General features: G+C 47.3%; 1 protein-coding gene across 1 annotated transcript in view; it reads left to right on the top strand.

Annotated features, from left to right (window-relative positions):
* Positions 1 to 32: 32 nt before the first annotated feature.
* Positions 33 to 11,893, top strand: part of TBC1D19 (TBC1 domain family member 19) — a 36,097-nt gene continuing 24,236 nt past the window's right edge. Inside the window, 6 exon segments of the mRNA XM_061575769.1 lie at positions 33 to 78; positions 4,468 to 4,562; positions 8,320 to 8,392; positions 10,016 to 10,061; positions 10,768 to 10,834; positions 11,111 to 11,185. Of these exon segments, the coding sequence (XP_061431753.1) occupies positions 72 to 78; positions 4,468 to 4,562; positions 8,320 to 8,392; positions 10,016 to 10,061; positions 10,768 to 10,834; positions 11,111 to 11,185 (363 nt within the window). The 5' untranslated portion in view covers positions 33 to 71.

Genomic DNA, 11,893 nt, shown 5'->3' with positions numbered 1-11,893 from the left:
GGAGGAGGGGGGAGGGGCGAGGTCACGTGGACGGAAGTGACGTCACAGCTCTAATCTCTCGGGCGGCGGCCATGTTGGGTGAGGGAGCGAGGCCGTTGACTGTACGCGGACTGTATGTACAGTGGTGAGAATAAAGTACTGTACTCTGAGGTTTTTTCGGTAAAGTCACGCAGGTAAAAATAAATACTAAAAGATAAATAATATAAATGAAACGTAACGTCGTGATTTATTATTTTATTTCTATTATTTTTAATATTTATCTTTTATTATTTCTTTTTACCTACGTGACTTTTTACCGAAAAACACCTAAGAGTATGAATCCTTGCAGTCACGAAAGCTTCAAATTCTAGCAGAAAGTACTGTACCTGGCGTGGTAACGTCGTCACGAGGGGAGACAAAGGCGGTGCTGGCCATCCACCCGCTCTCTCTCTCTCGTGTGCCGTGCACGACTTTATAGGTGCGACTCGTTTACAGCACTTGCCCCATCGGTCTGTTGAGGCTATACGGGGAGGGCTTTGTCTTTTGTATGAGGCCTCGGGTCTTTTGAGGCGTTTAAATAAACCTAAGTTAACATTGCCATGAATTAACATTTATTTAGTGAGCAAAATAAGGGATTGGTTTTATTGCTATTTTTTTAAAATGAGTGCTGAAATATCCGAGTATCGATTACGTAATCGATAACTCCTATCGATTATCGGTTCAGTAACTCGACTTATCGGGCAAGAACGTCGTTTTTTTGTTGTTGTTGTTTGTTGTTGAGTAAAGGTCTCGCAAAAGCTGTGAGCCGCCGAACCGGGGATGTTCGTTGTGGGCCCGGGCCTTTGTGACGTCATCGCAGCAGACATTTCGACGGCACGAGGAGCGTCGAAACTGGCCAGCAACGGCACAGCGACGACGGCGAACGAACGATGCGAGAATTAGTAAAATTTAAAATAAACTATTTAAAAAACACGCTTTTATTAAATGTACTAGGGCCGTCCATAAATGACGTCACGCACCTAGGGGACGGGGGGGGGGAGTCATACATTTGTGACGATGTGTGACGAAGGGGTGGTGGATTTGAGAAATGTGACGTCACATCAAAATGCGCAACTTTAATAAATATAGACAACACGTTCTACTTAATTAAATAGACTTTTTAATAAATGTTTTCGACAACATCAGAATGCAGCGCCGCATTAAATACGCACTACAATGACAATAGTTGAAAGCGATTTGAAGCATGTAAAAAAATGTTTGGGGGGGGCAGAGCTTTGTGACGTCATTTTTGAGGGGGGGGGGGGGTCTGACTTTTTGTGACGCCGTGCGACGAGGGGGGGGGGGGTCAAAATCGTCAAAAATCTCGTGGCATCATTTATGGACGGCCCCCTAGTAAGGGACCGTGGCCAATTACAGCCAACGTCAGTTGAGCGCGGACAATTAGACCCAAGCCGAAACATAACATATAATAATAATAGTACAATTTGTAACGCGCGCAAATTTGCAGACGTAGTGGCCGCAACTCAGAGGCGCGGAGCCAAGCTCAGAGTCGCTCAAAAGCATGATAGTAGAGGTGAGTTTTTAAGTGTCTCTTGAAGGAGGCGATTGAGGTGATGCTGCGAAAATAAATATAAAAAGATTGTTTAAAAATATTAGTTTTTTATGATAAAATATAGCATTGTCATCAGTAAGACATGAGTATACAAAGTTTGCAGTCGATACCACATTGGGAAGTGGGTTAAAATTGAGTAACAACATTTGAGGATACAACAACGACAACAACAGACGGAGTGAGTTCAATGAAAGCGTGAAATAAAAAAAGGGGACGATATCGGTGCAAGTTAAGCGAGGCATTGCGAGCGAGTCGTCATGAATAAATCATTAAGTGCCGAATAGGAAGTTGCACAAGGACCTACAATTCCGGACTCTTTGGTTCACGTAGATAGAAATAAAATAAAAAAAATTTAAAATAAATCACGACGGTCGTCCTCAGGCAGAAAAAATCATCCAGCAGTGGAACTGCTGATCCAACGAGAGAGCTGATAGTAAAGTAGAGTATCTGTTATCATGTTACGGTGTATTATCCGTTCTTTTTCGGTTAAAAACGATAGTCCCATATAAGTGTAAAAAAATGTTGAAGCGCCCTGTTTTTTTATATAAAAGTGGCCCCGGTAAACAACCACACGCAAAAAAACTAAATAGTCGATTAGAATACCGTAGCGGTTTCATTGTTCGACTTTGCCCAGTTCTAACGATAGGGAGATAGACTTCAAACTTTAATGCTTTTTTTATCTGTAAATGTGGAAAGCCTTAACAATTCCTATTTTATAGATTTAAAGCTTTCGTGACTGCAGGGATTCATCTTCTTGGTTCTTTCGGTAAAGCCACGTAGAAGGGAAATAATAAAGTAATAAAAAATAAAACAAGAACATTTTATTTTATTATTTTTATTATGTTTTATTTTATTTATTGTATTATTTCCCTTCTACGTGACTTTACCGAAAGAACCAAGAAGATGAATTCCTAGTTTTTGGGGGGTTGTCTTTCCTTAAAACAGCTTTTTGCGTACACACAGTGCTAGCTTTTTCACCACAATATAAACCGTAAAATGTAATTAACGGCAACTTAATTTTAAACTGCACGTTCCAATTTGCCAAAAGCCTTCCCATATACCGTGCCAATTCCTCTCTGCGTGTCTGCACACGTGGGAACAAATACACAACACACACACACAACACGTATGTGTGCCTCACTTTCAGGATGTCTAAAGTCCAACTCTCTTCTGACTTTATGGCTCTCAGCAACAGGGCTCGCTAAACAAACACACACAGAGTAAGAGTTGTTCCGAATTGCCACATGTTACTTTCCGGCAAGAGGCACGCCCTCCCGTCTCAGACAGCCGTGGGACCCAATACATCAGAAAGTCCAAAGCGGTCTCTGGTCTGGCGGCTGCAACCAACGCATGCAGCATTGCTGCTTGGTGATATTGGCCTCTGGAAAGAAAGTGTAACATTTAATAATTGCTTTGTTTACACGTGGAGACACGCACAGAACCCAGGTCTGTTGATGCTCTACTACTGTACAACGTGGTCCAGATGTCTTGTGACCCCCCCCCCCCCCCCCCACAATTAATTAGCCCAAAAGTATTTTTTTCTTTCCCTTTGCATGTACATTTCTGTTTTAAATAACCTTACTTAATATATATTTCGTTTCATAGAATGAAATGGGGCGGGGGGGGGGTGTCACAAGACATCTGGACCACCCAGCGGTCTGAGCTGCAGGTTGCAGGCTGAATATCCATGATAAACTGGACTCACATGGTAAACTGGACTTCCATGGTAAACTGGACTCCCATGGTAAACTATATTTCCCTGGTAAACTTGATGCCTATGGTGAGGGGTCGGCAACCAAAATAACAAGGAGAGCCATTTATTGTTCGAATTCGGTAGTAAATCAAATAAACAAAAAGCAATCCTCAACATTTCAATAGCCGCAATGTGGCGTTTTTAAAAAAAAAATTATTGCTGTGATTTTCACACCTGATGATGCTTGCTTGTGTTGCAATCGAAACGTCGTGAGACTTTAATTGTTGAATTGTTATTATTAAATTATTTCCCTTCTACGTGACTTCACCCAAAGAACCAAGAATATGAATGCCTTCAGTCACGAAACCTTAAAATCGAAAAATTCCAATTCTTCTACTGCATGCCCCTTGTGACGTCACCGCCGCTGCCCACGTGCCAATCGGCGTCGAGCCTCCCTTACCAACATGGCGGCCGCGGCGCCGGCGTTGCCGTGGCGACGCGGCCTTGAAATCGGCAAAAAAAAATTTGTGTCAGTCGCGATTTCGCCCTCGTGTGTGTCGCCAGCTCCCACCTCGCGTTCACCCACTTAAACAAACACGCGCTGCCCGTGCGAATATATATAATCATCATCAACGATTGTCAATATCTCGTGTGAAGAAAGGACGCGGTGGGTGGTGGTGGTGGTGGTTGTTGTTGTTGTGCATTGAAAAATTACAATACTCCGATTGGAGTGGCTCATGCAGCCAGCTATGGCTGCAGGGTTGTGGTAGTACATGTTGTTTATGACATTTATTGTGAAAATTCCGTCACAGTTCCTATGATTGCTTTTTCATTGCTTTCATGGCTTTATTTTGGTGATTTCGAAAAGTGTATTGGTTTGGCCATGTTTGTGTGTTGTAGTACAGAGTTAGACTGATGGCCTTAATCTAAGTTATCTTGTGGTTGTTGTTGTTTGACTTGCATCCCACTGGGATGTTTGCACACAGCGTTGGTGTACGGTGTTTTTTTCTGCAATATTTTGCTGTCTTTTCTTGGATTTTCTGTTTGCACTCAGTCACATATTCACTTTAAGATGTTTTATTGTTCATGTTTTTTGTTTCTTGCGGTTGCACCCGATTCAAGAGCCGAATGGCTCACAGGGCTATACCTAATACATGAACTTGAACTTGTTAAAAAATCATAGAAATGGACGTGGAGGCAACGGCGCTCCTCACGGCCCAGATCGTGTGCAAGTTGGCCGACTCCAACTTCTACTCGAGGCTGCACGGCGCCGTCACGGTGAGAGTCGAGAGGGTGGCCCGCGTCTTGTGTCGCCTTCTCCCCCCTCTCCTCTCTCTCTGTGTGTGTCTGTCTGTCAGAGAGACACAAGCAGAGGGAGACAACGCAGAGAGAGACAGAGACAGAGAGAGAGGCACACAGAGACACAGAGAGAGACACACAAGCAGAGACACAGAGAGAGACACTAGCAGAGAGACACACAGAGAGACACACAGAGACAGAGATACACACAGAGAGACAGAGACACAGAGACAGAGAGACACACAGAGACACACAGAGAGAGACACAAGCAGAGGGAGACACAAGCAGAGAGAGACAGAGAGACAGAGAGAGAGACACACAGAGACACAGAGACAGACACACAAGCAGAGACAGAGAGACACAAGCAGAGAGACACAGACACACAGAGAGACACAGAGAGACACACAGAGACAGAGATACACACAGAGAGACAGAGAGACAAAGAGAGAGAGAGACACAGAGAGAGAGACACACAGAGACACAGAGAGAGACACAGACAGACACACAAGCAGAGAGAGACACACAGAGACACAGAGAGAGACACAAGCAGAGAGACACAGACACACAGAGAGACACAGAGAGACACACAGAGACAGAGATACACACAGAGAGACACAGAGACAGACACACAAGCAGAGACAGACACACAAGCAGAGAGAGACAGAGACAGAGAGACACAGAGAGACACACAGAGACACAGAGAGAGACACAGAGAGACAGAGAGACACAGAGAGAGACACACAAGCAGAGAGACACACAGAGACACAGAGAGACACACAGAGAGAGACACAGAGAGACACAGAGAGAGAGACACACAGAGAAAGACACAGAGAAAGACACACAGAGAGACACAGAGAAAGACACACAGAGAGAGACACACAGAGTGCGTGACGTCATTTATGGACGGAACCCAATAGGGTGCGAAGACCAGAGTGGTGGTCAATGTAGCCATGTAAGTGACAATGGATATCTATTATTAGTTGGGTCATTCACAGTTAGTCAACATGAATAATGCTACGTGGCATGCCGTTCATGTAAATTGTGTTAATCTTCTAATTGTTGGGTTGGGTCACGGATGTTGTGGGTGTAGAGGGAGATTGAGAAGCATCATCATCATCGTCCACATTCAATCCACAGCTGGAGGAAACACATTCCTGCGGAGGGAGCTGGTAGGAACGTTGGGTTGCTCGGTCAATGGCCAGGGTCAACGGCGGCGTGGTGTATTCCGCAAATATGGCCGACTGTGAGGGCGGGCACAAGCCGGCGTGAGTAGGTTAAACGTTGAGTTTTATAAGGGCACCACAGGGTGACCAGCCCCTCCCCACCCAGCCCCACCCCTCCCTCCCCCACCCAGGCCCTCCCCACCCAGCCCCTCCCCACCCTCCCCACCCAGCCCCTCCCCACCCAGCCCCTCCCCTCCCCACCCAGCCCCTCCCTACCCACCCAGCCCCCCCCCCCACCCAGCCCCTCCCCACCCTCCTCTCTCCACCTAGCCCCACCTCTCCCATTTTTGGATGCACGACTGGACGGACGGACATAATAATTCCCTGTGGGCTGGTGGAACCAGGAGGTTCCTACCAGTATAATCTAAACCAGGGGTGGGGAACGTTTGGCCCGCGGGCCGTACAAGGCCCGCGAAATCATTTAATGTATCCCTGCCAAGGCAACCGCAGGCGGGACTCGAAATTCAATAAATCTCGGAGCAAACCTGGAAAAGCAGTTACGAGTAGCAACATCATCAACACCAGCTAACATCACATGCCTCACCAAAGAGAAGCAGTTCCAGCCATCGCATTAGGGGTGAGATAATTAAATGTTTGACCAAATATAACAGGCTAATTTTTAAGTTGATAATTTTGTATGGCTCGCGAATGATGTTCTAAATACCCAAATGGCCCTTGGCAGAAAAAGCTTCCCCAACCCCAGATCTAAATGGACGTTTGTTGTGGTTGCCGTTTGTTTGGCCATACTTCACCACCCTGGTCAATGCGGGTTGGTGAGGCGGGGGGGAGGGAGCAGAGGAGGAGGATGGCCAAGACTGGCTCATGTGGCATTTGCCACTGATGTTAGCCGTGGCTGGATTCGAACATAGTTGGCGCAACACACCGTGTCCCACACCTCCACAGTGTCCACTAATGCCACTTGGTTGGCAATCGTCGTGATGTCTTGTCTCAGTGCCATAGCTTGGCACGGTCAGCCTCAATCTCTTCATTCGGGCTGCCTGTCTGCAGACATGCCACGTGGCATTAGCATTTCGCAATTCGGCATTTCGTCTTCGTGGAGAAGTTCACACCGCTGTACTAGTTGCAATGTCTCGTGTGTGTGCACGCACGTTGGACCAACCGTGCTAATCGGAGGGCCGGGCAAAGGACGGTGAACTGAGCGAAACAATGCGTTTTAAATTTCGATTTAAAGCTTTCGTGACTGCAAGGATTCATCTTCTTGGTTCTTTCGGTAAAGTCACGTAGAAGGGAGATAATAAAAATAAAACAATAAAATAATACAATTCTCACGACGTTTCGGCCACAACGCAAGCAGCCGTCCTCAGGTGAAGAACAGGTTTGTCGGAATTCGGATGCTGCCTTTCCGACAGACTTGGTCTTCACCTGAGGACGACTGCTTGCGTTGTGGCCGAAACGTCGTGAGAATTGTATTATTTTATTATGCTTTATTTTTATTATTTTATTATCTCCCTTCTACGTGACTTTACCAAAAGAACCAAGAAGATGAATACGTTTTAAATAAATGAGTTTTCAATCTCGACGACGACGATTTAAAAGTGCAAAGCTTGAGTGGCCTCCTCATATCGGACGGCCGCAGAAGCGCGTTGGAAAGGGCCACGCGATGCAGTGGCCACCGTCGTCGTGCGAGCGATGGCCGAGCCAAAACCCGCTGGTGCGAGGATTACCGGAGTTGGCGTGATGATGGTTCCTGTTCCTTGAAGAGATCAGCAGTCAGACTCTGTGTATTCAGTACGTCTCATGCTGCTGCAGTTGCTTTCATTCTGCTGTATTCCCGAAGACGTTGACATACCAGTCAACCCCTCATCAGTGCCCTACCGTATTACAGACCAATTCAGACCTCATTGCTCACCCCGTGCCCCTTATACATCTCAACGTTCATCCTACAACGCCCGTATTGCAACGGCTGTGCGCCGAGTGGACCTGGAAACTCAATTTGCCTGTACAAGAATACGTGGTAAACCGTATGGGTTGACAGGTATGGTATAGTGTAGTTTATAGTGTAGTGTATAGTGTAGTGTATAGTAATGTATTGTAGTGTATAGTAGTGTATAATAGTGTATAGTAGTGTATAGTGTAGTGTATAGTGTAGTTTATAGTGTAGTGTATAGTGTAGTGTATAGTAATGTATTGTAGTGTATAGTGTAGTGTATAGTTTAGTGTATAGTGGAGTGTAAAGTAATGTATAGTAGTGTATAGTAGTGTATAGTGTAGTGTATAGCATACCAGTCAACCCCTTATCAGTGCCCTACATTATTACAGACCAATTCAGACCTCATTGCTCACCCCGTGCCCCTTCTAAATATCAACATTCATCCTACAAAGCCCGTGTTGCAACGTCTGTACGCCGTGTGGACTTGAAAACTCAATTTCCTTGCACAAAAATACGTGGTAAACCGTGTGGATTGACAGCTCTGCGTTTATTTGTGCTGCATTGTCGCCGGCGTTTTTGGCCAGAAACTAACGAGGTGCATCTTGTCTCTGCTTGATTTCAGAAAGAGGTTCAGAGTGACGAAGTCCGACTCTCCACTCTGAGTGAAGACCTCAGGAACGCCTTGAAGAAGTCAGGTGACGCGCACGCCTGCGTGGGGCGTATGAGTTGTCAGTAGGTTTCCCTGCGCTGTGGGCTTGCAATGATTTACAATTGCTGTATAATTCATATATTTATATCGTGTCTCAAAGGGGGGAGGGATCATATTTGTAAATGGCGATGAACACATCTACCGCGGTGGTGGGATGTTAATTACCTCGCCTGGTATGCAGGAGGTCGTGGGTTCCATCCCGACCCTGACGCTTGCTGTATATTTGGAGTTTGCGTGTCTCTCTTCCCGTTATCGCGTGGATTTATCTCCGGGTCCTCCGGTTTTTCGCTCCACATTTAGCATCAACATGACGCGTTTAGAGTATTTCGCTGCTATAAATTTCCACATTTTTTTACTGAGACCCCCCCCACCTCCTACGCATTCCACAAGTAGTGACTAATCCCATATCTGCATTTTCCATAAATATGCTAGATTCCTCTGTTGATATTCAAATTCCTTTGTCAAGGCGCCCTTCCTCCCCTAACCCAGCTTAAATATACGCTGCCAAACTTGGTGGTGTTCATTCAGACGCTGTCTTTCCGACAGACCTGTTCTTCACCTGAGGACGGCTGCTTGCGTTGTGGCCGAAACGTCGTGAGAATTGTATTTTATTTTTATTATTTCCCTTCTACGTGACTTTACCGAAAGGACCAAGAAGATACATTTCCACATGATAAGCCACTTCGTGGGGCTATCATTTGTGATAGCCAGGCTGCTGCTGAAAGAGAGCTACACAGCTCAGTGGGCTTTACCTGGTAAAATAAAAAACAAGTTTAGTTTGAATAGTTTTAGTTTAAACGAGGACTTGCCGAACCGCGAATTTTGAGTCGAAATAGTTTAGTCGCTTCTACGCAAAATCGCACAAACCGAACCCACAATGAAGCAAGGGAAAACCTGCCCTCACCACACCTGCGCTCCCAACACCTGCCCTCTCTACACCTGCCCTCCCAACACCTGCCCTCCCAACAACTGCCCCCTCAACACCTGCACTCACAACACCTGCCCTCTCAACACCTGCCCTCCCAACACCTGCCCTCTCTACACCTGCCCTCCCAACACCTGCCCTCCCAACAACTGCCCCATCAACACCTGCACTCACAACACCTGCCCTCTCAACACCTCCACTCACAACACCTGCCCTCTCTACACCTGCCCTCCCAACACCTGCCCTCTCTCCACCTGCCCTCCCAACACCTGCCCTTACCACACCTGCCCTCCCAACACCTGCCCTTACCACACCTGCCCTCCCAACACCTGCCCTCCCAACACCTGCCCTCACAACTCTCGTCCCACATTTGAAGTGTTGGAACAACTCGTGGTCCCAGTCGTGGTGGCGAGCGGCCAGCGTGTGACGACCCCCATACCTTCCCCCCCCCCCCATTGCCACGTTCCCGCCGCGTGCGATCCCCGGCTTGAACCCCCGTGACCCACACGGTGCGCGAAGGCCCCTCGTCCAACAGTGGATCAACACAAGGGTTCCACGTGTGCGTGTACCCGCTCACAGCGGTCGCATAGGGGATTTCTGTCGTCTGCGTATTAAGTGCGCGTCGGCCATGCGCGTTATTTGACCGTGGAGCGAGGTCGGTTTGTGTGTGCATTCTGTTTGCAGGTTGGAAAGCGAAACTCCAGAATGCTGTTTACAGAGAGATGAGCGTGTGAGTGACGGCTTCATTTTTGCAATCTCGTTTTTACATTACAATTCCAGCAAATCTTCCAGAAAAAAAACTTATTACAAAGCTGCGTGCAGATGATTGCATCGGGAGTAGCGGAGTGCGAGAAGTTGGTAATTAAGTTGTGTTGCTGTTCCATTCTTACCAAAGATTATTTCCATCTCGCGGTGGCTAGGAGATGTTAACTCCCTCGCCTGGTATGCAGGAGGTCGTGGGTTCGTCCCGACCCTGACACCTGCTGCTGTAGATTTGGGGTTTGCGTGTCTCTCTCCCCGTGGTCGCGTGGATTATTCTCCAGGTCCTCCGGTGTTTCCCTCCACATATAGAAACGTGCTTTTAGATTATTTGGCTGCTGTACATTTTCCACGCGATAAGCCACTTCATTGAGCTATCATTTGTGGCCCAGGTTGCTTCTGAAAAAAAATCTCAGTGGGCCCTCACGTGGTAGAAAAAAAACAATTGTTTAAAATCATTGGGATGTGATAGTTTAAAATATATAGTTTATAGTTTAAATAAAATGCTGCTTCCAGGGGACTTGGCCATGCCACTGCCATTATTTTCACGAATTAATAACTTCCGACCGCTTGCCGGAAAGCGTTGTAGAGTCAATGCGCGTGCACGATTCGTTTCTGTTTACGTTCCCTTTGTTCACGCTTAACCTACGTCGCGCGGCCCGCCCCATCCTGCCCAGGCTGCCGAGCGCTGCGCTGTCGCCCGAGCTGAGGAAGGAGCCCCTGGCGTACATGCGGCGAGCACAGGTGGTTCCCGTCGACCACTCGCAACCACGCGTCCCCGGGAGCAGCCGCCGGGAGCTGCGCACTTTTAAATCATCGCCTGGATCGACGAACTCGTTTTTCTAAAGCTGTTTTTTTGCGTTGCCATCGTTCGTTCTTCCCGCACCTCGCACGGTCGTCTACGTATGGCGGTGCGAAACAAGTTCGACACACGCACGCACGGCGTGGCGCGCGTACCCACCACTGGGCCGCCGCGATGGTCGTTGGTTTCAGCTCCTCCGTTTGTTCCCCCATCGGCAGGCGCAGTGGGAGAAGCGGGTGATGAAGAGTTTGAACAGCATGTGCACGGAGCTCGGAGTCACTCTCTATCAGAAGGTATTTGGGGGGTTTGGATCGAGCTCAAGCTTGAGGCACGGTGGAAAACTTAAGCTGAACTACTTTTTTACTTGACCAAGTTAGGCCATCTTGGGCTATATCGCTCGTTTTTTTTTATAAGCGAGCTGGTTGTCAAAAGTGACAGCTCAACAGAGTGGAGTATCATCTTCACGTGGAAATGTATAGCAGCCAAATACTTTAAACTCGTGACGTTGATTCGAAATGCGGAGGGAAAAACTGGAGGACCCGGAGAAAAATCCACGTGACCATGGGGAGAGACACCACAAACTCCAAATATCCAGTAAGCATCAAGGTCAGGATCCAACCCACGACCTCCTGTATACCAGGCGAGGTAGTTAACATCTCGCTACCGTGAGAGAGAAACACGCACACTCCAAATATACAGCAGGCATCGTCAGGGTCGGGATCGAACCCACGACCTCCTGTATACCAGGCGAGGTAGTTAACATCTCCTAGCCACCGTGATGCCCTTTAAAGGGTAGGTACAGCCGGAAACTGAGCGCAGTGGTATCAATATCACCTTGATTTTTCTTGAGGCAGTGCATGATCTTTTAATTCATCCCAAATAATCCGAAATTCACGCCTGGATATGCACTTTGGGATGGTCCAAAAAGATAAAAACGGCTCGGATTTCTACGAAGGTGCGACATCACAGGAAGCCACACATACTGAACAACACTTGGGCAC

This window comes from Lethenteron reissneri, chromosome 59, assembly GCF_015708825.2.
Source record: "Lethenteron reissneri isolate LAM-NWPU_2019-01 chromosome 59, ASM1570882v1, whole genome shotgun sequence".
NCBI classification, from domain to species: domain Eukaryota; kingdom Metazoa; phylum Chordata; class Hyperoartia; order Petromyzontiformes; family Petromyzontidae; genus Lethenteron; species Lethenteron reissneri.
This window is presented reverse-complemented; position numbering and strand designations above follow the sequence as displayed.